The sequence below is a fragment of the Zingiber officinale genome, chromosome 4A (genome assembly GCF_018446385.1).
Source record: "Zingiber officinale cultivar Zhangliang chromosome 4A, Zo_v1.1, whole genome shotgun sequence".
Taxonomy (NCBI): domain Eukaryota; kingdom Viridiplantae; phylum Streptophyta; class Magnoliopsida; order Zingiberales; family Zingiberaceae; genus Zingiber; species Zingiber officinale.
Window position 1 is genome coordinate 59719630 of NC_055992.1, and position 26606 is coordinate 59746235.

The 26606-nt window shown below is 35.7% G+C and overlaps 1 protein-coding gene across 2 annotated transcripts; it reads right to left on the reverse strand.

Moving 5' to 3' along the window:
• LOC121969949 (tubby-like F-box protein 6) lies at positions 1-25400 on the reverse strand. Of its 2 annotated transcripts, none has more exons than XM_042520282.1 (5): positions 24706-25400; positions 24175-24262; positions 2456-2576; positions 1662-1841; positions 1-613 (listed from the first exon to the last, which is right to left on the reverse strand). In XM_042520282.1, exons 1-5 carry the CDS (start codon positions 25057-25059, stop codon positions 151-153), a joined length of 1206 nt encoding a protein of 401 aa, XP_042376216.1. In that variant the 5' UTR covers positions 25060-25400; the 3' UTR covers positions 1-150. The 2 variants fall into 2 exon arrangements, with proteins under 2 accessions (XP_042376216.1, XP_042376215.1); XM_042520281.1 differs by having other exon boundaries at positions 2456-2585.
• Positions 25401-26606: the final 1206 nt, after the last annotated feature.

Here is a 26606-nt window from a genome sequence, read left to right on the forward strand (position 1 = left end):
TGACTGAAGTCTTCAAATGCATATAGTGAAATCAACGGAAAAAGAACAAGAGTAGTTAGACAAGTATCACATTGGTACTTTGTTGATGCCATCCCAAGTGCCCAGGATAACATTTATAGAGATGAAAGGAAATATGATTTGTCCCGGTCTTCATTCACAAGCTATTTTGGTGTCAAAGCTACTGAGGCAAATAGCAAATGCCTGGAATGCCGATATAGGATAGCCGTAGTCCATTGTGAACAGATCCTTCCCCACCTTGCCAAACTGGAGAACAACCTTCTCGTCCTCCTGTGGGGCTGGCCCATTTTCTTCGGAAGCAACCAACTGGAAGTTCTTAACTGATGCAACAGTCACACGTCCCCTAAAATTCAGGCACCAGCACTGAAGCTGTTCGTGCCATCTTGGATTCTTGTTCTTTAAAATCAAATTATCTTCTTTCATACCAGTCAATGATCCCAAAGAGGTTTCTCTGATGAATGACTTAGATCTGAAGAACGAAAAGGCTTCAACATTCGAATTATGCTGGAATTCTGTCTGTGTCGGAGCCACCCCTCCTGGTTGGATTGAAGAAGCAGGTATTGAGTCCATGACACATTGCATTCTTCGTGGACCTCTGGAGGAAAATCATAATGAATGCACATTTCATAAAGCAAGCAAATAATTTTAATACAAAATTATATTTCCTCGAGTTGGAAATGTCATCATGGTACAAAATTAGATTAGGTAGCCAATGCTACATATCTAGTTAGTCCAAGAAACACATGCCTTGGGAGGGAGCAAGGTAAACTGGCTTTGAATAATGTAGAGACGGAGCACGAAATGTCATGCAAACCAAACAACGAACCACACAAAAGTGCATTTATAAACCAACTGTAGATTTCCATGGTGTATTCTTCTAAACCTTCCAATGGTGATCATGTTCAATAACTTTTCGATGCAATGGACTTTTGGCACAATGGACTCATGTTTTTCGAGCAAGTTCACTTGACCTCATATTTACAACTACCGAGTAGCATAATTTTTATTTTCAGATTGTTATAATGATTTTCAAATAAGTCTGTTGCGTTTCCCACAGTAGTACTCCATGTATATAAGTTTAATGTGCAATGAGTATAATAGCTGACTGCAATAATGCAATTTAAAAAAAAAAAGAAAAAGAAACAGCAACAGCAGATCAATTGCTCTATAACAGCAATTTTTTAACTCACTTGTCAAGACTAAATTGATTCTTGAACAAAGCATGTCTTAACACTCGTAGATATTTTTATTTCTTTACTTTTCATGTTCAAGAAACTTTGCCATGAAGCATTAATTATTTTAACTTGGATAAAATATCTAAGAATGCCATTTACAGGCAAAGTTGAATTTGTCAGTTAAATGCTCCAAAAGTAAATGAATAATTCCAAAATGAGAGGTTGGTTGAATAGGATGGATATATTGCTCATTCCCATTCTAAACAGTGCAATGTCAAGGTACATTTGACGAAAGAGTCAGGATGACAAGGACAGAGACAAAAGAGCACACAACTGGAATTTACAAGTGTAGAGATAAGTATTGAAGTATGCAACAACATTAATTTCTAGAAGGATATAAACCTGCAATGAGCTTTGTTCCTCTGATGCCAAGGAGAACAAACAAATAAAAGTTGGCATACTACTTACCTGGAACCCAAGACATTCAACTCATAAGAAATGTGTGCAACTGGGTAATTTCCAGCAGGAACCCTGGGAGAGATTTGTTTGGAACCAACTTTATGAGTGGAATGACTTCTTGAGATCACAGTTCCAGCATTAGGTGGCTGAACATCATAGACAATGAATTTTGTTCCCAGGAAATTAGATCTGTAAAGATCAGGAACTAATGCAATCAATCCTGACTTAAAAACAAATAAATTATCTATTACAGATAACAAAGTTCTTGTCCTATTTCGCACATGTATCTGATGCAAAAGAATTTAAAATCTCCAGTTTATGACTATTACACATTATGGAAGATTTGTGATGATAGGATGACCTACTTGCACTTTGCTTCAACAACCAAGTTGAAGGCAATAACTAAGTTCTGAAATTTAAGACATATGTAAACACAACAATCGCTGTAACAAGAGTGGATGAATAGCCATTGCCTATGTCTTTGAACACAAAGTTCAAAGAAGTTCGAACTAGAAGAACAAATTCAAGATATTATCTATGTATTCAAGAGTTCAATCTAGGTTAACACAGAAATTAAACTGAGCCTTTCCTATTTATACTGATAATACTTGAAGCAGACTCAATTTCATAGCAACAGATAAAAGGCACATGAAGTAATTCACTGGAGCACATTCCAGTTTCTCTCAATCATTTAACACTATTACTGTACACACACTTGCCCTTCACAAACTCCAGAGATTGAATCCTGACTAGGAATTAACATCTTCATAGAAGAAAAAAATTGGACAGCATTTGACAATCACCTTAATTTTCCAATATATGTACGACTTCCCTTTGACATGTCAAATGCATCAAGAGAAATGAGATAGTCTGTGCATGTAGCCCGCCGACATTTTCGTGCAGAGAGGAGGAATTTGCCATCATCTGCTAATGCTGTTAAAGAATGCATTAATAAGTGATTGGAATAAGAAATTACAAAATTCAAATAAGAGTTAAGCAAGCAAAAACAGATATATTTTTCAAGAAGTCTAATGAGTTAAAGGAAAAGGAGAGAAATATATATAGCAGCCATTAGTATATCCCCAACTAAAATATATGATCATGGTAATTTGTTCTCAGCAAAGTTGGCGACCCTAAATAGAACAAAACACGCTCACACATGTTATGTGAAACAGAATTTCAATTATGTCGAAGGAATTAAATCCAGGTTGATTTGTTCTAAAATAAGAGAGAGAGAGAGAAAAAATCCCTAAACTTAAGGCAAATCTCAAAAATTATGTGAGAAATATAATAGATAAAGAATAGCCTCTAAAAGTAACGAATTATAATACCACTAATTCGGGATTTATTCAATTAACTTTCCAACGCTCCCCCAAGGCTGGTAAATAGGTACCTATCATTCCGAACTTGCTGATGAGTAATTCAAATCCCGATTTTAGCGAGGCTTGGGTTGTGCTCCCAACGGTTGTTTTACACACAAGAGGAAGGGCACCTCATTTAGGATAGTTCTACAACAAAAAATCTATAGCACATATTCACAAATAATCCAATCTTGTTATGGAACAATATAAGCAAATAAATAAGCACACTATTAGAGACAATTTATCTGAAGGAAAACAAGAATGTATTTCACTAATATCATGTAGAGTTCTCACAATATATTTGTCCTTATGGAGTGGACAACCCTCCTACTATTGAAACAATTTTCAAAGGCAATCTCCTTATTAGTCCTAAGTTCTATATATAGATGTAAATAGGTGGTAGTTATCAATGGAAGATATAAACATCTTCCTTATTTGTAAATAGGTGGTATTTATCAATGGAAGTTATAACCATTTTCCTTATGCTTTCTTGTTTCTTCTAGAATATGTATAAATGATGTTCTTCTTATGTGGCACCATAGGCTGATGATGGGGCATTGGTTGATGATGTGAAGGCTAATGATGTGGCATGAAGATTGTATCAATACCCCCTCCTTCAAAAGAGGCCTTTCCTCAAGGCAGAATGATGGAAATTGTGCAGCGGAGTAAATTATAATTCTCCCAACTAGCTTCTTCAAGAGGTCTATCTTGCCATTGGATTAAGAGTTCCAAAGATGGTAGCCCACCTTCAGTTATCCAATGATGATTTAGGACTGTGGTGTCACTAACGACTCCCGTTGGCGTTAATAGGAAATGACGGTGGGCAAAACTATGTTGACCGTAAGCGCGGCGTAGTAGAGAAACATGGAAAACTGGATGAACTTTGAAGGAATGTGGAAGAGAAAGCTCATATGCAACTGGTCCAATTTTCTTGGTGATAGTATATGGCCCAAAGAACCGTGGTGACAACTTTACATACTGGCGCTTGGCTAAGGATTGTTGTTTATAAGGTTGGAGATGTAAGAAAACCAAATCTCCAACTTGAAATTGGATATCACATCGTTTGGCATTGGCGTGTGACCACATACGAGACTAAACCTTGAGAAGATTTTTCTTCAATATGTGCAGCATAGCATCTCATGTTAATAACTGGTCTTCAAGATCAGCAATATTGGTTTCACTAGGGATGTAGTTCGCAAGTGTGGAGGGTCTCTTCCATAGACAATGCGGAAAAAAGAAGTGTCAATTGAACCATGGAACCTGGTATTATACGAATATTCTACCTAAGTTAAACACTTTGACCTTGAATGAGGTTGTTCACTTGTAAAACACAGTAGTCAAGTTTCAAGGCAGCGATTGACAACTTTAGTTTGCCCGTTACTTTGCGGATGGAAGGCAGAGCTCATGCGAAGTCGAGTTTGACTGAGTTTGAACAATTCTTTCCAAAAAGCACCGAGGAAGATCACATCTCTATCAGACACAATGGACTTAGGAATCTCATGGAGGCGAACAATTTCCTTATTCAATAGTGAGCTACATATTTGACAGTAAAGGGATGAGATAATAAAATAAAGTGGGCATATTTGCTTAGTCGATCAACTACAACCATAATAGTATCATAACCCCTCGACTTCAGCAGATTAGTAATAAAGTCCAAGGAAATATCCTCCCAAATTTGGTCACGTATGGATAGTGGTTGTAGCAAACCTGTGGGAACTAAAGCCTCATATTTAGATCCTTGGCAAACTAAACTATTTTGAATCCAAACTTTAACATCATGCTTCATGCATGGTCAGATAAAATAGATAAGTCATGCAGTGTCTTGAGATAGCCGCCATGACCGGCAATGGGTGTGTCATGAGATTCAACTAATAGTTTTTGTCGTAAGGAAGACTGCTATGAGATGACGAGCTTGTTTTTGAAGTAGAGCAAGTGATCAATAACAAAAAAAGATAGATGTGTCGTATCGAAATATCCGTTATCATGGTATGTGTATAAGGATCTTGTTGTAACGCATGCTGCAACTCCAAGAAATCCAAAGGGAAAGAGATGACAATTGACAAAAAGTCAGCGTGTTGGGGATGGCAAGATAAGGCATTAGCTCCTGTATTGTTTGCACGTTTTTTTTTTTTATAAATGATGGAGAAATCAAACAACAACAATTTTAAGAGAAATTGTTGTTGATCATTTGTCGAAGATATTGATCGAGCAAAAACTTGAGGCTACAATGATCAAAAGTGACAATGAAAGGTCGACCCAACAGGTAATGCTTCCATTTTTGTAAGACCAATACCAGCACTAATAACTCACGGTCATAAGTGGATTTTGGAAAAAGATAAACGGTAAACCTTTGTTGAAATAAGAAATAGGATGTCTACGTTGGGAAAGAATGACCCCTATACCTTCTGATGATGCATCACATTCAACAATAAAGGCTACAATAAAATTGAGTAGATGAAGAACTGGAGCGGAAGGGCATATTTCAGCATCTAAAATGTTGTGGTAGCTATCGAATGTCATTTGAAATTATTCTTCTTCATGAGATCAGTTAAAGGCTTGGCAAGTAGATCATAGTTTTTGATAAATCACCAGTAATATCCTGTGAGCCCAAGAAAGTCATGGAGCTCCTTCACAAAATTTAGTAAAGGCCAATAATTAATAGCCTGTATTTTATCTAAATCCATCTCTTCATGTTTGCAGGAAATAGTATGGCCTAAGAACGATAGATGTGCCCAATGAAATAGGCATTTCGACTTCTTAGCATAAAAGTGATTGTAGCGCAAGAGATGGAGAGTGATGGATAGATGTTGCTGATGGTATTGAGTGTTAACACTATACACTAAGATGTCATCAAAGAAAACCAAGATAAACTCACATAAATAAGGCCGAAATAGCTCATTTATTACTGCTTGAAATGTAGACAGAGTATTCATGAGACCAATGGCATGACAATAAACTCGTAGTATCCAGAATGAGTCCGGAAAGTAGTTGTGAATATGTGAGCATTCAGATTTGATGATAGCCGGAGTGAGGTCGATCTTGGAAAAAAACGGTGGCACCATGTAATTCATCCAATAACTCATCTATGTTGGGGATTAGATATTTATCAAGGATAGTATTTTGGTCGAGGCGCCTATAATTAATACACATACGCCAAGATTGATCTTTCTTTTGCACTAAAAGGACAGGACTTGCGAACGGACTAGTACTTGACTGTAAAAATCCTAATTTCAATAATTCAGCCACCTATATTTCAATTTCCATTTTTTGACAATGAGGATAGTGGTATCTCCATGCCACATCAGCAACCTATGCCACATCATCAACCTATGGTGCCACATAAGAACATCATTTATACATATTCTAGAATAAACAAAAAAGAATACTTATAACTTCCATTGTTTACAAGAAGCAACTTGGTGATATTCCTGCGAGTTTGCAAAATATTACAAATATGTTCGTCATGATTGAAATTTTGTCGGACCATAGTTCTCTTGGAAGGCTTTAACTAATTCTTCCCAAATATACCAACGTTCACTCACTATTGATCAATAGATCTAATGCATCATCCTCCAAATACATGGAAGCCATATCTACTTTCAATTCCTTAGGTGTTTGGTAATAACGAAAATATTTTTCTGCTTTTAGAATCCATCCTCTAGGATCACCTCCCTCAAACTTTAGAAAATCCATTTTCGTGTGATGTCAAAGTGGAAAATTATGCTCCCATGAAGGTAATTCGGCGTCAAACTCAATAGCATGGAGTGAATGTTGTTGCTCATCATTCTTGCGGCTCATATCCCTCATCGTAAGAATATGGAATTGTGATTTGAGAACAATCACATTAGCAACTAAGGCATCTATACTATTAAGTTTGGATTTGATAGCCGAAAGTTGTTGCATGATGGCGTCTGGTATAGGAGGAGGAGAAGAGTTTACAAGTTCATTGAGAGTCGGAGTTGATCGAGTATTCACCATTGTGGCAATATGAGGAAGTGGGTGAGGACTTTGTCTCTCTGATACCAAAATGTTAGAGACAAATTATCTGAAGGAAAACAAGAATGTATTTCACTAATATCATGTAGACTTTTCACAATATATTTGTCCTTATGGAGTGGACAACCCTCCTAATATTGAAATAAACAACAATTTTCAAAGATAATCTCCTTATTAGTCCTAAGTTCTATATATAAATGTAAATAGGTGGTAGTTATCAATAGAAGTTATAACCATCTTCCCTATTTGTAAATAGGCGGTAGTTATCAATGGAAGCTATTACCATCTTCCTTATGTTTCTTGTTTCTTCTAGAATATGTATACATGATATTCTTATGTGGCACCATAGACTGATGATGTGGCATGGAGATTATATCACAAAATCTATCACAATAATAAATTCCATAAACAATACTGAGCAAATATAACATCCATATCACAAAATGCAAATAGATATAAATACTAATAACCTTTGACTAACAATATGCATAACATAATAAAACCAATGTATTTAGATAAACAACAAAAAGACTAAAGCATTATCTTGAGCAACTGCCTATCGACTTGACTTAATCTAGTCTGAATCCATTCTACCTATCTATTCAAAGAGTGAAGGTGGGTAGAGTTTATGACTTGGTGGATAACAAAAAGAAAGTGGTGCATGACATAATAAGCTTAGATGGAAAAAAAAGTAAACATGTAATAGCACAAGTTAGCAATTAGCAAATTTTATCTTTTGATCTCTTAATAAAAGTTATCTTCTCTAACTCAAACATCTCAACTCCATCTTTGAGTCATCACCTATGACCACATAAAATATCATCAAATATATGGCCCTTGGAATACATTATTTCTCTTCCACATCTCATCAAATTTTTGCTAAAGTCAATATGTAGCTTATTTTTTGAGGACTACCCTAAATGAACCATTATGAAGGTTTCCCATATTGGTACATATCATTGAAGTACTCCAATTTCCACTCAGGAGCTATCATAGTCACCATGTAGAACAACAAAGTCATGGTATCTAGTATTGCATCTTACGTACTAACAAAAAGGAAATAGAAATAACTATCACAACATCTCATGTCATAGTATAAAGGGAATAGGGATAACTAGGGTGGCATATCATGTAATAGTACAAAGAAAATAAAAATCTATCATGGCATCTCGAGAAAATAGGAGCATGCACCATGGCATCTCACGCAACCCATAGAGAAATCAAGAATACGTATCATGGCATCGCATGCAACACATAAAGGAAACTTATTCATTAGGCACCACATAAAATATTATTTTCTCAAGCTCATTTATCATTAGTAAAGTAATTGCATTTTAGAGTTGATCCTTTAGGAAAAAGTACATTATTTCACATTTCATTTTCTTCATCTCAACTTAAATTACATGCATAAAAAGAAATTTTTTAAAACAATTAGTTACTCGTCTCATAGGAGATACTTGACTAGTGCATGGAACTCTCCGGTTACAACATAGCACAATATACTTGTTATTCTTAATAATAACTTGTTGAGAAAAAAGAGGTATCAAAAATACTTCATTTCTAATTCTGAATTATGCCTTTTTATATAGTTTAGTTAATGATTTGATCCATACAATATCTTTGTAAATTCTTATTTTAAATGTTTTTTCAATCCTATAATAGATTTTAAATAATTGAATGTGCTTAATATACTACTAAGTTTAGATCATTCATGAACTTTTAGCTTGAACATATTACTTACTAATTCGAACTTAACTTTTTAAAATGAATGTATGTTATTATGAGTTTATGTAATAATCTTTAAAATTTGTTCATGAACATCTCATATGAACTTCCAGTATTAAAATCACCTTCTTTTTTAAAATAAAAGAATTATTTTCTTAAATTAATTAAATAAATTTTTATTTAATAAAAGCATCATACCGAACCCTAGCTAGCTGATCCTCAACAAACGAAGCAAAACTAAAAGAAGACAGAGGAGAAGAAGCTGGACACAATCTTCAAGAATCTAAACTCGCACAAACTCTCTCAACCCACCTGAAGTTATAAGTTAGGACACAAAGAAGAAGATTTGCTGATCTTAGATAACTAAATTTTATCCTCTTTAAATTGGCTCATTTTAAATTATTTTTTTAAAAAAATAGATATTAATTAAGCTGAACTATTCTAATATTTTGGATTTTAAAGGTCAAGTGGAAGTCAGTTTAGGATGAGTGGAGTCAATCAAGTAAAAAATATTGATTAGGTTAGATGGATTCAAAAAGAGCTTAATTTGGACTTATTTTAGCTAAATTTAGAACTAAACCAAGTTTATATATTTGATACTTTCATTTAATTATATTTAATTGAATTAGCACAACTTTTAAAAGGTTGAGAATTGTTTATATTCCTCTCTCTCTCTTCCCATAAGCTCCCACTCATCACGTGTCGCTAGCCAGCCACCAATTACCCACCGCTAGTCACCATGTCGTTCATGGACAAGCATCGATCCCCATCTCCGATCTCTAATGTCCCTTCTCTCTCCCTCAATCTCTATCATGGTTCAAAATTTCGTTCCGTGGAATGGATGAAACTTACCTTCCGCCTACGCACCGAAACTGGCACCGAACCGATAATTTCGTCGCATTGTGCTTCACGCGCCGGAGGTATCTCACGGGGCATCGCGGGGCGCCTAAAGCTTCGTGGCGCCGGAGGCGTCGTGACGCTTTTGGTGAAGTCGAAAGCGTCTTAGGACGGTTCCAGCGCTGCCGAAAGCTTCCAGTGCCACCTGAGGCGTCACGTCATGAGGCCTTCAGCGCCGTGTCTGCGGGGTGTCGATCGCAAGCATGGCGGCGTCGAGTTAGGTTTAGGGTTCAAAATTAATATTACAATTTAAATAAATCAAACAATTCCTATTTAAGTGTGATATTTTAAAGAGACTTTCATAAACCCTAATTAAATTATCCAATAAAGCATAAAAAATATAATTAAAATCTTTAAAAAATTAATAAATTTTATTAAATAATATTCTGAAATTGTTTTTACTATTTTATATTTTATTTAAAAATTTTAAAAAAAAATAAAAATTTTATAAAAATTCTAATAAATCAAATTTATATTCTAATATTTTTAATTTTTTAAAAAAAAATTACTGCTTTAATGTTTAATTGATATTCTATTTTTTTACTATTTTAAATATATATTATTTAAATTATGAATTAATTAAATAAATAGTTAATTTATATAATTATTATATATGAAATAGTATTTTATATTAATTTATATAATTTTGATTATTTAATCTGGACATTGGAGAACTATAAATGTTACCTAAGCAAAATATTACAAGAACCAATGCTTCCATCTGATTCACGCCACTCCTTTTAGTATTAGTAAGGTAACATATTATGGTGTATCAATTTTAATTCAAATTATTAATAGATCAATTTTCTTTAAAGAAACTATATTTAATTATTTTTCTAACAATATTAAGTTATTTAATAATGGAGAACTCATATAAAATCAATATACAACTTATTTTTAAATTATACATAATAAATATATTTATCTAATAATTACTATAAATAAATAAAAAAATACCAAAATTGTATCGGCACGGCACGACACAATACTGAAACTGTATCATTTCGGTTTGGGACCGAAACCTCGACACGAGTCGAGATTTTAAACCTTGATCTCTATCCTAGTCTCTCTCCTCTTGCTCTTTGTTGTTAGAATGTATACTAAAAACCTAGCTTTTTGTATAAACATTTATTTTGAAATGACAATCACATTGGTCAAATGTCTGCATTTAGTTAAATGTAATTGTCCATTTAATTTATATTGTAGATAGCATGGTGTGTGGTGTCATACAGAAGATCATGTTATCAGTTCCTTATAAATTATAAATAGAAGCTCACAACCAAAATGGATTAGGACAAACCATTGGAATGGTTGTAATGTAATTTGGTATTAATTTATCTTGACTATAAAATTACACTAGTACACTAAGTGTGTATAGAGCAGGACCATTGAGGTTGTACCTTTTATACTGACCAAGGATATAAATTTCGTTCCATGCCGGGCGGAACGGGCGAAACATACCGTTCCGCCCGCACACTGAAACCGACACCGGCATTCAGAAGGCTTCGAAGCTTACGGCAGGCCTTAGAGGTGGTGCGTGAGCCCTACGGCCACTGAGGAGGCGTCACACGAGCCCCGCAACTGCGGCGAACTCGTCGCGCGAGTCCCTTGGTCGTGACAGACTCGTCACGTAGCACCGTGGCGGTGGCGGCGGGCTCGTCGCGTGAGCCCGAGAGTGGAGTCGCAGAGCACGGCGTCGCGGGGAGAGGCGAGGCGAGGAAATGACGTGCGGGGAACACAGAGACATCGCGAGGAAAAGTTAGGTTTTATAAAATGTTTTAATTATATTATATATATAATATCTAATTTCTAATTAATTATTGTAATTATATATTATATAAATTAATAATTAAATAAATAAACACTTAATTAATTAATATAATTATAATGCATATTTTTATTAAAAATATAAAAAATTAAAATAAAAAATAGATAATTTATATAATATATAGTTATATAATTTAAAATAATTTTTAAAATAAAATTTAAATTATTATTTTATAAATTTAAAATAGATTAAAATTTTATAAAAATATTTAAAATAATTTTAAAATTTTATAAATAATTTTAAAAAAATAATTGTTAAATTTTTTAAATAAATTTGATTTTAGAATTCAATATAAGCTCTATATATATATACACACACTTTAGAATATTTATGAACTATAATTATATATTATATAAATTAATAAATAAATAATTTATATAATTATTAAATATATATTATGATCTTTATGTTAATTTATATAATTATTATAGATAATAATTTTTTTTTAACTTATAAGTAAGATTTGGAACCATGAATATTAACATATTCAGCTCTCTACATTTTAGATTTTCGGTTCCTATCGTAACACATATTTGCTGATATGAATGTCTGATATTTACGTCTAGGAAATACTTTAGATTACATATTCTTTATTTTAGAAGTTTTGAGAAATGTATATGGTTAACTTACATAAAACTAATATAACAACAAACAAGCCTATATATATATATCGAAACTCTATCGGTACGGCACGATACGATACTGAAACCGTATCGTTCCGGTCTAGGACCAAAACCTCGGCACGGGTCGAGAATTTAAACCTTGATACTGACTGCATAAAAGAACAGAACCTCTGTTATTATGGATGTGCGTACTCTTAATCCCGATATAATAACAAACATATGTACTTAGTATTTATTTTTTTAATTTATCAAAGGGTAAGATTTATTCGTTAAATCAATAGGCCCGATAAGTTGGGAAATAATATTATTTATATGATGTGTTGTTGATTATAGAAGGAAACTATATCCTATTTATTAGGATGATGATGTCCCCTTGAGGAGCTCATAAGGATTGTCATGTAAACCCTGCAGGTGGACTTAATTCCGACATGACAATAAAGTTGAGTGGTACTACTCTTGAAGCTAGATGTTAATTAAGTGAGTTGTCAATAACTCATTTAATTAATAGGCATTCGATATCTTAAACACAGGAAGATTAACGCACTCATGATAAGAAGGAGCCTATAATGTAAATGGGATTGGTGCGGTAGTTCAATAATAATTCTTTAGTAGTATGAGTTATTATTGATGAACTTAAGTTAAGTGTTCGGGTCGAACACAGGAAGCTCAAACTCATCAGGAGGCCAAAATTAATTCCTCCTCTAGGTCGCTGTTGTAGCCTCTATGTATAAAACCTCGCATCCACCCAAGTCATCCTTATGGCCGGCCACATCCTTGCTTGGTGCCCAAGCAAGGGGCCGGCCAAGATGGGTTTAAAAGTGAATTTTTAATTTTTTAAATCTTTCTTTTTGTAGTCATCTACAATATTTTAAAAGAGAGATTTTAAATTTTAAAAACTTTCTTTTTTTGAAGTCATCCACATGGTTTTAAAAGAGAGTTTTAAATTTAAAAATTCTTTCCTTTTGTAGCCATCTATAATGGTTTAAAAGAGAAATTTTATTTTTGTTAAAACTTTCCTTTTTTGTAACCATGATTTAAAAGAGAAGTTTTAATTTTAAAAATCTTTTCTTTTTTAGCCATCTACAATGTTTAAAAGAGGAATTTTAATTTTAAAACTTTCCTTTTGTAGCCATCCACAATAGGATTTAAAAGAGATATTTTAATTGTTGTTAAAATCTTTCCTTTTTAGCCATTACCAAAGATTATAAAAGAGGATAGATGGTGCCTTAGAGAAAATAATCATCTACACTATTTCTATTCCTCTTCTATTCTCCTTGTGGTCGACCCCCTCATATTCTTATTCTCCCCTTGCTTTCTCACCTAAGGCCGGCGGCATCAAGAGACTTCAACCATCTTGTGGTCAGCGGGTTGCAAGGAAGAAAGAAGAACAAGAGGTGGTGTTCCTAGCTTTGATCCCTTGGTGGCCGAAAGTCTTGGAAGAAAGAAGAACTTGGGTGGTTTTTGCATCTTGGTAGATCGTCGCACACACGACGTCCAAGGGGAGGAGAGGAATACAGTAGAAGATCAAGAAGTCTTTAAGCTACAAAGAAAGGTATAACTAGTTAATTGTTTCCGTTGTGTACTAGTTTATTTTTCCTTTGTATGGATCCTGAAGTACCAACACAAGAGGCTAGCGATCTTGTGCTTTGATTGATGTCTCTGTAGTTTAACCTTTAAATATTCAATTTCTTTGAAAGGCTTTGACTAGAAAGTGGTGGCTGATCTCATACCCAAGAAGGTCGAGTGCCTCGCCAACGACCTGGAAGTCAATCCTTAAAATAGATATTTAATCAACTTCTGTAATATGGTTTAACTTTTGATGAACACATGGGTTGAACTTGGATTAATAATGTTAAGTTTTGTTTGCAATCCAAATTTAACTTCTGAAAAGCACATAGGTTGCTAGGAAAAGTTCTGTACTTGTACAAATTTTTGTACAGGAAAAACAAAACGGAATTCCGAGTAGCGCCAACATTTGTTTCTGCCACACATGCCATCAATGGTTGGGTATGGATATCAATGTCATCGTATGTGCTAGTTGACAAGACAATTAATTCCATCAATGTTAATCAGTACGACTCAACACTTTAATCTATGAATGCGGTGCATTAATAAATACATGTAGAAAAGTTCCTCAGAGAGGGTACTTCCTTTTGACTTTGATTACAAGAAGAATAGATTGAAACCATTTTAAAAGTATCTGTTGTGAGAAGCAAGGGTAGATAAGTCTTTTTATCTTTTGTTAATAAGTTGATGCTTAGGGTTGTGTGGCTATATAAGCATATATAATTCTCCTGAAATAGTATGAATATTAAAAAACTCTTTATTACAACATGGTATCAGAGCAAAGTTCTGATCCCTAACCCTAACCCTAGCCGTCGGCGCATCTTCTTCCTCTTTGCCCTAGCGCCGACCAAGCTTTCCTCTTCCTTTCTTCATCGCGATCTCCTGGCGCCGACCAAGCTTTCTTCCTTTCTCTCTGCCACGTGTAGATCTCCTTCCCGAAGGTGCCCACAAGGTTGCCACCGCCCCAACTTCACCGGCAAAGCTACAGTGATCTGCTGGTCACCGGAGAGCAGCAGCTCCTTCAAACTACTGTGAATTCCTGCACTTCATCTTCTCTCGAATTCTTTTTCTTCAGCCCAGTCTACTGCCGCCGCCCTTCCAGACAAATTTTAATGGCGGACAACACTAGCGAAACCTCGGGGATTTCTGCGAACCCCCCTATGTCTTCTTCAGGACAGGTACAACCGGTTTTCACAATGGCAGACACTGGAGGGTCCGGTCTTCAGATAGTATCAGAAAAATTGTCTGAGACAAATTATGCATCTTGGGCAGTTGCTGTTGAACTTTATATCGAAGGCCATGATAAACTTGATATTCTTCATGGCAATAAAGTGAAACCAGATGAAAAGGATCCTATCTTTCGCACTTGGCGGCGTGACAATATTCAATTAATGACTTGGATGCTTAACTCTGTTAATTCTGGCATCAAACAAGTCATTCTTCATAACAAAACAGCGTACGACATGTGGAAGACACTGGAGCAGATGTATGGACGTCGACATGATATGCTGCGTACTTATCAGATCAGCAGTCAAATTTTCAAACTTGAACAAGGTTCTATTACAGTCACCAACTATTTTGCTACTCTGAAGGGACTGTGGGATGAGTTTGACTACTACCGGATGAAAAATTAGAGTTCCACTGATGATCATCATAGATATTTAAAGCTTCTGGAAAAAGACAGAATTATTAAATTTTTGAGAGTTTAAAAGGGCAAATTCTTGGTCTTGATCCTACTCCTTCTCTAGAACAGGTTTACTACAAAATTCTAAGTGAAGAAGGTAGAAAAAGGACCATGAACAACAAGGGGATTTCCACTGGAGGTCCTCCGATTGGGGAAACCTCTGTCTTTATTGGTTCTGCAAATAAGTTTCGGCCTGGGGGAACTAAAAGACAAGGGGACAGATTTTGTCGACACTGCAAGAGAACTAATCATGATTCAGATTTCTGTTGGGAAAAATATCCAGAAAAGAAACCTGAAAAATTTAAGCACAATGCTAAGAAGGCTCCTAATAGTGGTAATATTGCTATCCAAAAGTTAGAAAGTGAAGAGACTATTGGTTCCTCTGTGTCCTCTATCACGGGATTGTCTTCTACTGATATTGTTAACCTCCAGCATCTTCTCTCTCGGCTTCAGGCTTCATCTTCGGCCTCTCCTCCTGCAGACTCTACTCCATTTCAAGCGCACACAGGTATCCGTGGCCTGGGATTAAGTGTTACTGGTCCCAGTTTTTACAGCCCCTGGGTTATTGATTCAGGAGCTACGGATCACATGACAAATGCTGCTAACTCCTTTATTTCTTATTCTTTATCCTCTGGACAGGAGAAAGTGATCATTGCAGATGAAACCAAAGCCACTGTTGCTGGTAAAGGTTCCCTAAAACTTACAGATCATTTTTTCCTATCCTCTGCACTTCACGTTCCTTCCGTCTCTATTAATTTACTTTCTGTTAGTAGCATTACTAAACAACTACACTGCTCCGTAACCTTTTTCCCTGATCATTGTGTCTTCCAGGATCTCGAGACCAACCAGACGATTGGGACTGGTCGTGAAGTAGGGGGTCTTTATTATTATCAGCTTGAAACAACATCTGCTTTGAAATCTGCAGCCAAGTGTTTGGGAACTAAGCATCAAGAAATTCTTTTATGGCATTCTCGGTTGGGACATTTGTCTTTTCAGTCTTTGAAAATTTTATTTCCTAGTCTGTTCCTTTCTGTTTCTCTTCAGTCATTTCAATGTGAAATCTGTCAGTTATCCAAACATTGTAAAACACATTTTTCTGAGTCTTTAAAGAAGAGTTTGTCTCCATTTGATCTTGTTCATTCGGATGTGTGGGGGCCCTCTCCTGTGACTTCTTTGGATGGCTATCAAAATTTTTTATCTTTTATTGATGACTACACCCACTGTACATGGCTTTATTTGATGAAAACCAGGGAAGAAGTTCCTCGTCTCATTCAAAATTTTTGTAGAATGGTTGAAACCCAATTTAACTCAAAGGTGAAGATTCTTCGTTCTGACAATGCCCGTGAGTACTTTGCACAGTCTCTAAATACTTTTCTTGAAGACTCAGGAATTCTTCACGAGTCATCTTGTCCCTACACACCACAACAAAATGGAGTGGTCGAGAGAAAGAATCGTCATATTCTTGAAACAGCCCGTGCACTATTATTTCAACGTCACTTACCCAAATATTTATGGGTTGATGCTGTTCTTGCCGCTGCTTATCTCATCAATCGATTACCATCTAAAGGTCTCGGGAACCGGTGTCCTCTCACTATTCTTCATCCTAGCGTAGAGTTGTTCTCCCTTACACCTCGGGTTTTTGGTTCACTTTGTTTTATACATGTTCTTGGTCCCAAATCTTCTAAACTTGATCCTCGTTCTATACGAGGAGTTTTTATAGGGTATTCCACTTGCCAGAAAGGCTACAAGTGTTTTGATCCTATTACTAGGACGAGATATATCTTGAAGGATGTTACTTTCTTTGAGTCTGAGTCTTATTATTCTCTTCAGTCTCATCCTCAGGGGGAGAATATTACCTCTTCCTTTGTGCCTCAAGTGGTCGTTCCTCAAGTTCCTCAAGTGGTTTCTTCTCCTATTCCACTGGATGTCATTGAAAATAGAAAAGATGCCCCATCATTGGGAAAAGATGCTCCATCACTGGGAGCACAGTCTTCACCAGATATTATTACTTATAAACGACGAAGACACAAGCAAGAACCTACTATTGATCGGCTAGTTGAATCGGATGCTCTGGCTCCTGATCCTGTGAAGCAGTTATCCTCATCAGTTGAGCCAATCGCACCTCTAAATATGAACGAGCTGAACCTTCCGGTTGCTGTTAGAAAAGGTGTCAGGTCATGTACTCAGCATCCTATCTCCAACCATGTTTCATACTCTCGTTTGTCTCCTTCATATCATGCATTTGTTTCACAATTATCAAACCATGCTATACCTTCTTCCTATTATGAAGCTCTAAGGGATTCAAGGTGGCAGGAAGCAATGAACGAAGAAATGGAGGCTCTTAACAGAAATGGTACTTGGGAATTAGTTGATCCCCCAAAGGGGAAGAACTTGGTTGGTTCTAAATGGGTCTATGCTATCAAGTATAACTCAGAGGGTGAAGTGATTAGATATAAAGCCAGACTTGTTGCCAAGGGATTCACCCAAATATATGGGGTAGATTACTTGGAAACTTTCGCACCAGTTGCAAAGTTGAACTCGGTCAAGGTAATTATTTCTCTTGCTGCTCAATATGATTGGCCTCTATTTCAGTTAGATGTTAAAAATGTCTTCTTGAATGGTGACCTTTATGAAGAAGTATACATGTTGCCACCGCCTAGAATTGAAACAAAAGGAAAGGTTTGCAAGCTAAGAAAAGCTTTGTATGGGCTTAAACAATCTCCCAGAGCATAGTTTGATAGGTTTTGCAAAGTCATGATATTGTTTGGTTTTAAACAAGGGAATGCTGATCATACACTCTTTATAAAAAGGAAAAAAGACAGCACTACCATTCTTTTGGTTTATGTTGATGATATGATAGTTACAGGGGATGATGAGGTAGAAATCCAGGCTCTTAAGTCTAAGTTAACATCAGAATTTGAAATTAAAGACCTTGGATCATTGAAATACTTCCTGGGTATTGAAGTCGCTCGATCAAAGAAAGGAATCTATGTATGTCAGATAAAATATGTGTTGGACTTACTCAAGGAGACAGGGAAGCTGGGTTCTCGGCCAGCGTCTACTCCTATAGAAGTAAATCATGATCTTACTAGTTCTAGTGGGGAAGATCTTACAAGTCTGGAAAAGGGAACGTATCAAAGGGTGGTTGGAAAATTACTCTATTTATCTATGACTAGGCCTGGCATCACCTATGCTGTTAGCGTAGTAAGCCAGTACATGCATGCTCCTAAAACTATCCACATGAAGGTTGTTGACAGGATTCTAAGGTACTTGAAATCATGTCCTGGAAAAGGCTTGCTGTTTAAAGGAGGTGGTGATCTGAAGGTGGAATGCTATTCTGATGTAGACTGGGCTGGTTCTCGAGATGATAGAAGGTCCACTTCTGGCTATTGCACTTTTTTGGGAGGAAACTTGGTAACTTGGAGGAGTAAGAAACAAAATGTTTGTGCACAGTCCAGTGCTGAAGCTGAATATCGAGCCATGGCACATGGTCTTGCAGAGATGTTGTGGTTGAGTTTTCTGTTGACAGACATAGGATTAAAGGTTGAATTACCTCTCAGGTTGTATTGCGACAACAAGGCAGCAAACAATATTGCAAATAATCCAGTACAACATGACCAGACTAAACACATTGAGATTGATCGTCACTTTATTCGGGAGAGACTTGATTCTGGAGAGCTATGACTGCCTTATGTTAAATCTGAGGATCAACTTGCTGATATGTTTACAAAAGCTATACCTCAAGTTGTGTTTGACTCTTCTCTTAGCAAGTTAAACATGTTTGATATATATGTTCAACTTGAGGAGGAGTGTTGTGAGAAGCAAGGGTAGATAAGTCTTTTTATCTTTTGTTAATAAGTTGATGCTTAGGGTTGTGTGGCTATATAAGCATATGTAATTCTCCTGAAATAGTATGAATATTAAAAAACTCTTTATTACAACAATCCATTTGAGAAATTTGCAAAGAATAGTTATCAAAGAATAATAAGGTGGAGAATCCCGGGAGCTCGCCAAAGGTATGGAGGCAGGAGAAGAATCTGCTATTATTTCTAGTTATGCCAGCTTGGTTTTTTCAGGCTCTGTACCATTCAATACTAATTGGATTTTGAAAATAATCAATAGCACATTCCATCATTCTAAAAGAAATGAATACAAGTTGATTTGTTCCAAAATATGAAATAGAAATAATTCCAGAACTAGAGGTAAACTAGAGTCAAATCCCACAATTATGGAGAATAAAATAGGTAAAAACTAACACCTACAAAAATGAGATCACGATTTTACTATTCCTGGATTTATTCTACTGATTTTCTAACATTGTGATTTTGTTAATGGTATGGCATAATTGGCCAAATCCAACAATCTGTAATAGCATTGCGCAATTCTTGTGGAACTATATGCATTAACTAGTCAATGCAATTTAATATGTCACAGCAAATAACCTCCGTTCCAAAATGGAAGGTAAGATTCGAAGGAGTTTATGCTTGAGCCTTCATGCCTAGATGTGGATAGGTGCAACCCATAAAGGAAAAGAATCTTGTTTTGATCCAAAAGTAAGTTTTCCAACTCCTGCAATGGAATCTATTGAATATTTGGGCTTAGTCAAAATATGATGACAAATGAGTTTTCGAGTGAATGTGCTTGGGCAAATTATACTAACTAGTCATAAAATCAGTTAGCCACTGAATAAATGACAATGTAATTTGGTCAGAACACTTATCGTAACCAGCCATTTGATATTTTATCTACATCAATTACATAGGTTCATTAATTCAATACATTGTGATACACAGATAAACATGAACATTTTGTTATTCATATGATTGTCTGTTTTGTCAATACAAATAATACTAAATATTGCTTTATTATGAATCATATATGGGGCTTATCCACATGACTTGCATTCACCTTTTTAAATCGTCATGGACAAGGTTTAAAATGTATCATGCCAACATTCCGATATATAATATCAAGGGAGAGTTAGAGATGGAAGAAGATGAAGAAGAAAAAAAACAAGAGATTAATACTTTAGTTTAAACTTTATATTCCATCTAGAATGGTAGTGTTGAAAATATCTTGTATGAACCCAATATAAATATAAAAAAACACTATATCAATTCATCTTAATTGTGTTGTAGTATGTTAAGGTCTCAAGTGTCATCATGACATTATTGACATAGTGAGACATTATTGAAATATTGACGCAGAAGATATTGTATGTGTCGTATACTATCGAGCTTCAATACTTTATTAAAACAATATATTTCAACTGACGTGGTATGAGATTGCAAATCATGTTCATAGCAACTCATCCTATTTATCAAATGAGAAACCTGGTAATGTTAAAAAAAAAGTGAGTCTAAAAAATTGTATCCTAATGCCAAAAATTGTATTGATGATGTTTTCATTAAGATTCAAAAATTCATTTTTCCCCCCTTTTTTGGAAGGATGACTTGTTCACAATATAGCATTTTATCCCAAGATTGACTTGAGCAAAATGATCACAAATTGATTGACTCATTTTACATAAGTAGTTTTCTGAATCCTCCAGGGAACTACTGCATGCCAACTTGGATGAACCCTGGAAAAACCCCTAAGCTGGTCTGCAGCTACCTCCATGGTGGTCTAATCCCAAGCCTCATCACCATATTATAAAGCAGGACCTCTTCTGAGCTAATAAAGAAGTCCTCAAAAGATGCAGAGGTAGTGTACTTTTGAGAATATAGCATTCATGGATCAAGTCCAAGATGAAAGTGTTTATGTCCATATGATTTTGGATGAAAATGAAATTCTCCAAGTTTAAGACCTTGACCAGAAACCAACAAACATAGAACCACCAGGCTCCAAGAAATTTCAAGATGGAAAGAGAAAGCCAAGCAATAGGGTAAGAAAATTGAGGAGCTATTCACCTCACACAGGTCTCTTCTTCAGGATTACTACACCAAGAACTTTCTGTTGAACCAGATTAAAGAGGCCCTTCATCATACAAGCAGGCTAATAAATGAACTTATTGAAGCACAAACTGATGAATTATCTCTCTTGGCAATCTAGATTTTTATTAAGGGAACATATGAACCTAGATTTTTGTTTTACGAGTAAATTATTAGCATGATCCATCAGTAATAGGATATTTCATTATTTTAAATATTTTAAAATGTTAAAATGATTTCAAGTAACATAAGATTTCTATAAACATAGCTGATATTTTTTTAGCTAAACTTCATGATTTTATGATTTGATACAACATATGATACACCCACCCCACCTAGTGAGATAAGACTTGGTTGATGTTATACGACTTATGATACTATAATCATAAAAATGATTCATGATATCAACTTTAACATATTAACCTTTCACCAACCCAACTAGTAGACTAATGATGCATGCCATCAACATTTTTTATGCTGACAAACAGAGGCAAACAACCACGGTTTTCGACATGGAATAAGGAATGTTTAGAGATATGACCATAAGTCTATAGTTTAATTTAAAATATATATCTTGCATATATTAATGAGTACTATCATTCAAGAGTAACAAGTAGACGGTGGCTAACTAACAATTGTCATCATCATGAGTTAAAGACCAATGACAATTAACACTTATTGAACTCAACATTAACAAAAACAAACACAATCTAAAACCAACTCTAGTGATTGACAAGAACATCCATCTCAAATAGGTCAGAGGTAAGGATGAAACTGTCAAGATCCAATCAATGTCAATGCTAGCTTCTTCAACAACAATGGACTAGGGTCTCTGCCTTGGACAAGTACTATGGCCACTAGTCTTAATCATCAACCCCAAGCAGAAGATTGTGCACCACAACCTCAAGAGGAGGCCCCTATACTACTTGCATGAAGTAAGTGTAGTTGCTACATCAACAAGGGTTATATCCTTCACCATTGAAACAATCAAAGGAGAGAAAATTAAGAGAATGGATTGTAGAATAAACGCGACAAGGTCTCTTAATTTCCCATTACTTTCTTATCTCAAATTTTTCTCCTCCTCAACGTCCTTAATTTTGTTATATTCTTCTTAAAGAATGTCACTGAATGTGACAACCTTGGAAAAATAGGAACAAGCTTGACTCGTCCATATATGAGTCCTCTTGTTGCAACATGATCCTTTCATTTAATCTATATAAACTCAAATAATATTGAAAAATTTTACTATCTTGTGAAAAACCGTTATAACATAATCTGCAAGAAGCTATACTAAATAAAATGAAAGGTTTACATAAATTAATTGGACAAGAGACAAAATGATTTTCTCTACAATGGAAGGTACACAAGGTCCTACTTGAAGAAAAGGTTTAAAATCTTATTCCAAGATAGGATGACAATCCCTAGCTAGAATGAGACAATTTCATACCATTTTGGTGGTGTTGACAATATAGTGTAAATCGCTCTAATGAGGAGAAGCTTACTTGGAGGCATTGCCAATGCTGAAGAAGTTTTGTATCTCTCTCACATCGCCTCACATTCACAAGGAGTTTACCTAAAAGCAGCACTAATGTTGGTAAAGCTTCGAAATCTAGCTCATGTCTCCTTATATTGTAGTTGATCAACTAGGGTTTTATCAATCTATTATGCACAACCAAAGTCTTCATGATTCATCCTCACTTATGGCACAACTGAAGCCTTCGGTCGTTGTTCTATTGTGACCAAAGCCTCCAATTGTCAATCTATGGCAACCAAAGCATTTAGTCGTTGGTATGTATCTACTGAAGCCTATATAGTTGGTGTTCTATTGGGACCAAAGCCTTGGTGATCCATCTTCCCTCATGATACTTCTCCTGGTCTAGTTGCATTGTTATTTCGTCACAATCAAAGCCTTCATTGTTTCAATGTCATTCTATGTCTTAGTACGGGAGTGGAACAAAAAAACTATGGCATGTTGACTACCACAACTCAAGATTCTAAATCATGCATGAGAGTTAATATTTCAAGACCATAAGTTCATGAACACTTAGATCTTTAATTATATGAATGGTATTCCTTAGGTTGACACAAATGCAAAGCACAATACATGTTCTTCATCCAACTTCTAATCATATAAGTGGAATGAATGACATGCCGACTACTAATATCATTCATAACTTTTTTTTGAATGGCTTTATCATGGCTTCCTATTTGTTGCAACAATATGAAACAACTAGAAAGGCAATAGTGTCCAACTTTTGCTAAAATATAATAATAATAATGTAATTGTTAAACCAGAGAATTCTAAGAGATTTTCATAGACTGTTTATGCAGGAACCAACCAGCTAGGTGAGCAATGCTGTCTGGTTGAATAATGTTCGGGGCATCTAGGTAAAACAGGGTAGATATACAGATATACAGACACGTGACTAATGCAATCACCAAGAATATCGAATGAGACAAAAACATAAATGTAATTTCTGTCACATTCCATCAGAATGCGGCTTCCAATCCTTTCTTAAAATAAAACCAATAATTTAATAATTGGCCAGTTAAACAACAACAGACACAAAATAATTACAAAAGATTAAAAGAAGCTGTCTAAATACACACATCGCAAATGCAAATTACTTGGACATTATATTATTTTGTGCTTGATGGATTAAAACCAATTAAGAGTTGGAACTTATCACTGGAGATCATGAATAAATGTCATTTTTTATCAGATCATTGTTTTCTGCATTAACAGGAATAATCCAAAATAGATGATCTTCTAGAAGTTAAAAATGTATCTAATAAAAAGTTCATGTAGATACTTAAGAGCATATAAAAACAACAAATAGGAACTTAACATTGATCTGCAATGAAAAAAGTTTGAGAAATGGATGTTCGTACATAAAATGATAAAGGCTCACCTTGGGTAAGGCCAAGATAAAGGTGGTAAGTTTGTGTGTTACGATTCCGTCTAATGAAACATTGGAGAGGAAAATCCCTAGGACCAGGCTGCAATTGTATAAAAGAGGTTAATAAATATGTCAAGGTGATGCAATAGGAGCCAACCCCAAAATGTAGGGGCAAACCCAGTTTCTGATGATGATGATAAAGAAGAAGAAAGCGAGAAAGATCTAAGACAACATCAAATGAAGTTGATACGAACATTATATTGTCATGCAAAGGAATAGGATATACCAAACTTCCTTGTGCTTTACCTGATCACAACAAGAGATAAAAACAGAAGAGAAGGAAAAAAATATCCTAGGTCACATCCTTTATAATCACAGATACGTGAAGCAGTAACTTGTTATAAGAAAAGATGTTTTAAGAACTAGCTGATTCTTTAACATATAAATAAGTTGGCAGTAAGAAACAAAATTAAACATTTGTGGCAATACACCAACGGGAAAAACAACCAATCACGACTCAAACCAATCCATTCACTTCAGTACCTGTTTCACTGATATAGGGAAGGTAAGCTTCCCCGACACCTCTGGCGTCTTGACTATATCTTTCATGATGCTCCTCCAACTGCGGCACACCCCTGCACAGGCCACCACACCCTTCCGCAGAGGCCACGAGCCGTCAGCCTCCTCAATCCTAATCAGCACTTCCATTAGTAGTTCGGGTGGCATATTCTCCCAGCAGCTCTGACTCATCCCGTCCGCCAGCGGCAGATCCACCGCATCGTGTATCAACCGGTGCGACCTTGACCTCAATCCATACCCCAGCTTCATCTCGAACCCTTTCCTCGAGATGCTTCCAAATTCATCCCTCATATCCTGAATCATACTCATGAACGACATTGATCCGCCAGCAAATCTCGAAGCAAGCAGCTAATTCTCGATCGACACCGGTCGTATTGTGGTAACCATCCGCATCCAGCTCGTGAGTAGATCTCCAAAATCAGCACGAAAAATCATCGCAACTCCCACCAGGGAGACTGAAAAAGAGAATCAAGAAACCTGCACAAATGAACAGAAATCTCGCAGGCACAAAGAAACCAAAGTCTCCGTCTCCGTCACCCTCGCCGTCGAGATCGCCATCGCCGTTCGTCCCCCAATCTCCTCTCTTCAAAGCTTCGACAGATAGATAAAACACAAATGCTTGGTGATTAAAAATGTCGAGAATAATTAAAGAGCTTCGGCAAAGCAGACTCCGGAAGGGACAGAATGTTATAATATTATTAGCATAATTGCATTTTCGTTCTACAAATTCTATTATTTTTCTTTGAATACCCTATCAACTTAAATAAACACCTGAAGTCCCTCTAGTTTTGCCTCTAACTATTAACTCACTAATATGTTTCATTTGATTCACTAACTAGGCAAGAAATAAGAGAGATAAGAAATAACAAAAAAGTTATTCCGATGGTTTATAGTGGATAAAAATAATGGCAATTTATTGCACCACATAGATAAGTTTTCTTATTATCACATGGTAGTCCCCGGGGTTATAGTATTACAATAAAACATCTAGATTATCATCTAAGTATTTATAATTCAATGCTTAATTATAATTTATTTGTAAGAATTTTTTTCCCTAAATAAGGATCACAATCAAAAATGTTAGATTCTTAGACAACCCGTCACGTGCATATAGTCAATGAGGGACGAATTTATTTACTTTTTGCCAACTTATTATCATATGGTACCGGATTTATAATCATATTAGAGTATCCAAGTTTCATATTTATCAAAATATATATACTCCTTTCCACGTACTCATCCAAACCATCTCATTCAACTGAAGCATGATGCCACAATAATCTTTTCTTCAAGAAAACCTGAACATGAAAGTCATTTACCAAACGCCCCTCCTGGCAAGCTCCGATTATAGCGACGTCTCTATTCCTAATTTTGCTCAGCACTGAATCTTCCAATCGAAGCTCTTTGATCGTGACCATCGCGGTCTTTTTGGATGGGTCTAGTAGTTAGTACATGAAGTATTGTCATCCATGAGGTCTGAGGTTCGAATCTCGATAAAAGTCGAGGTAAATGTCTTCCTTATGTGTTAGTCACTATTCCAAAGGTTAGTAACTACCCGTGATTTACCTTCTCCGTGTTGACCCTGGGACAAATTAACCAATGGCGGAGCCAAGATTTCCAACCCGCCCGGGCTATAAATGTTCTCTAGATAATTCTCCGGGCTAAAGATCATATTTTTGTATTTAGCAATCAAAAATTAATAACATCAAGAGGTAAAATATAATCCATTTTAGCTGGTCCACTCGGGCTACAGCCCGGGGAAGTTGACACCTACCTCCGCCATTGAAATTGACGGGGACGCTAGGGGCAAACGTATTCATCTTATGCCACCAATTGATTGTGACCATCCCATGCAACCAAAACAA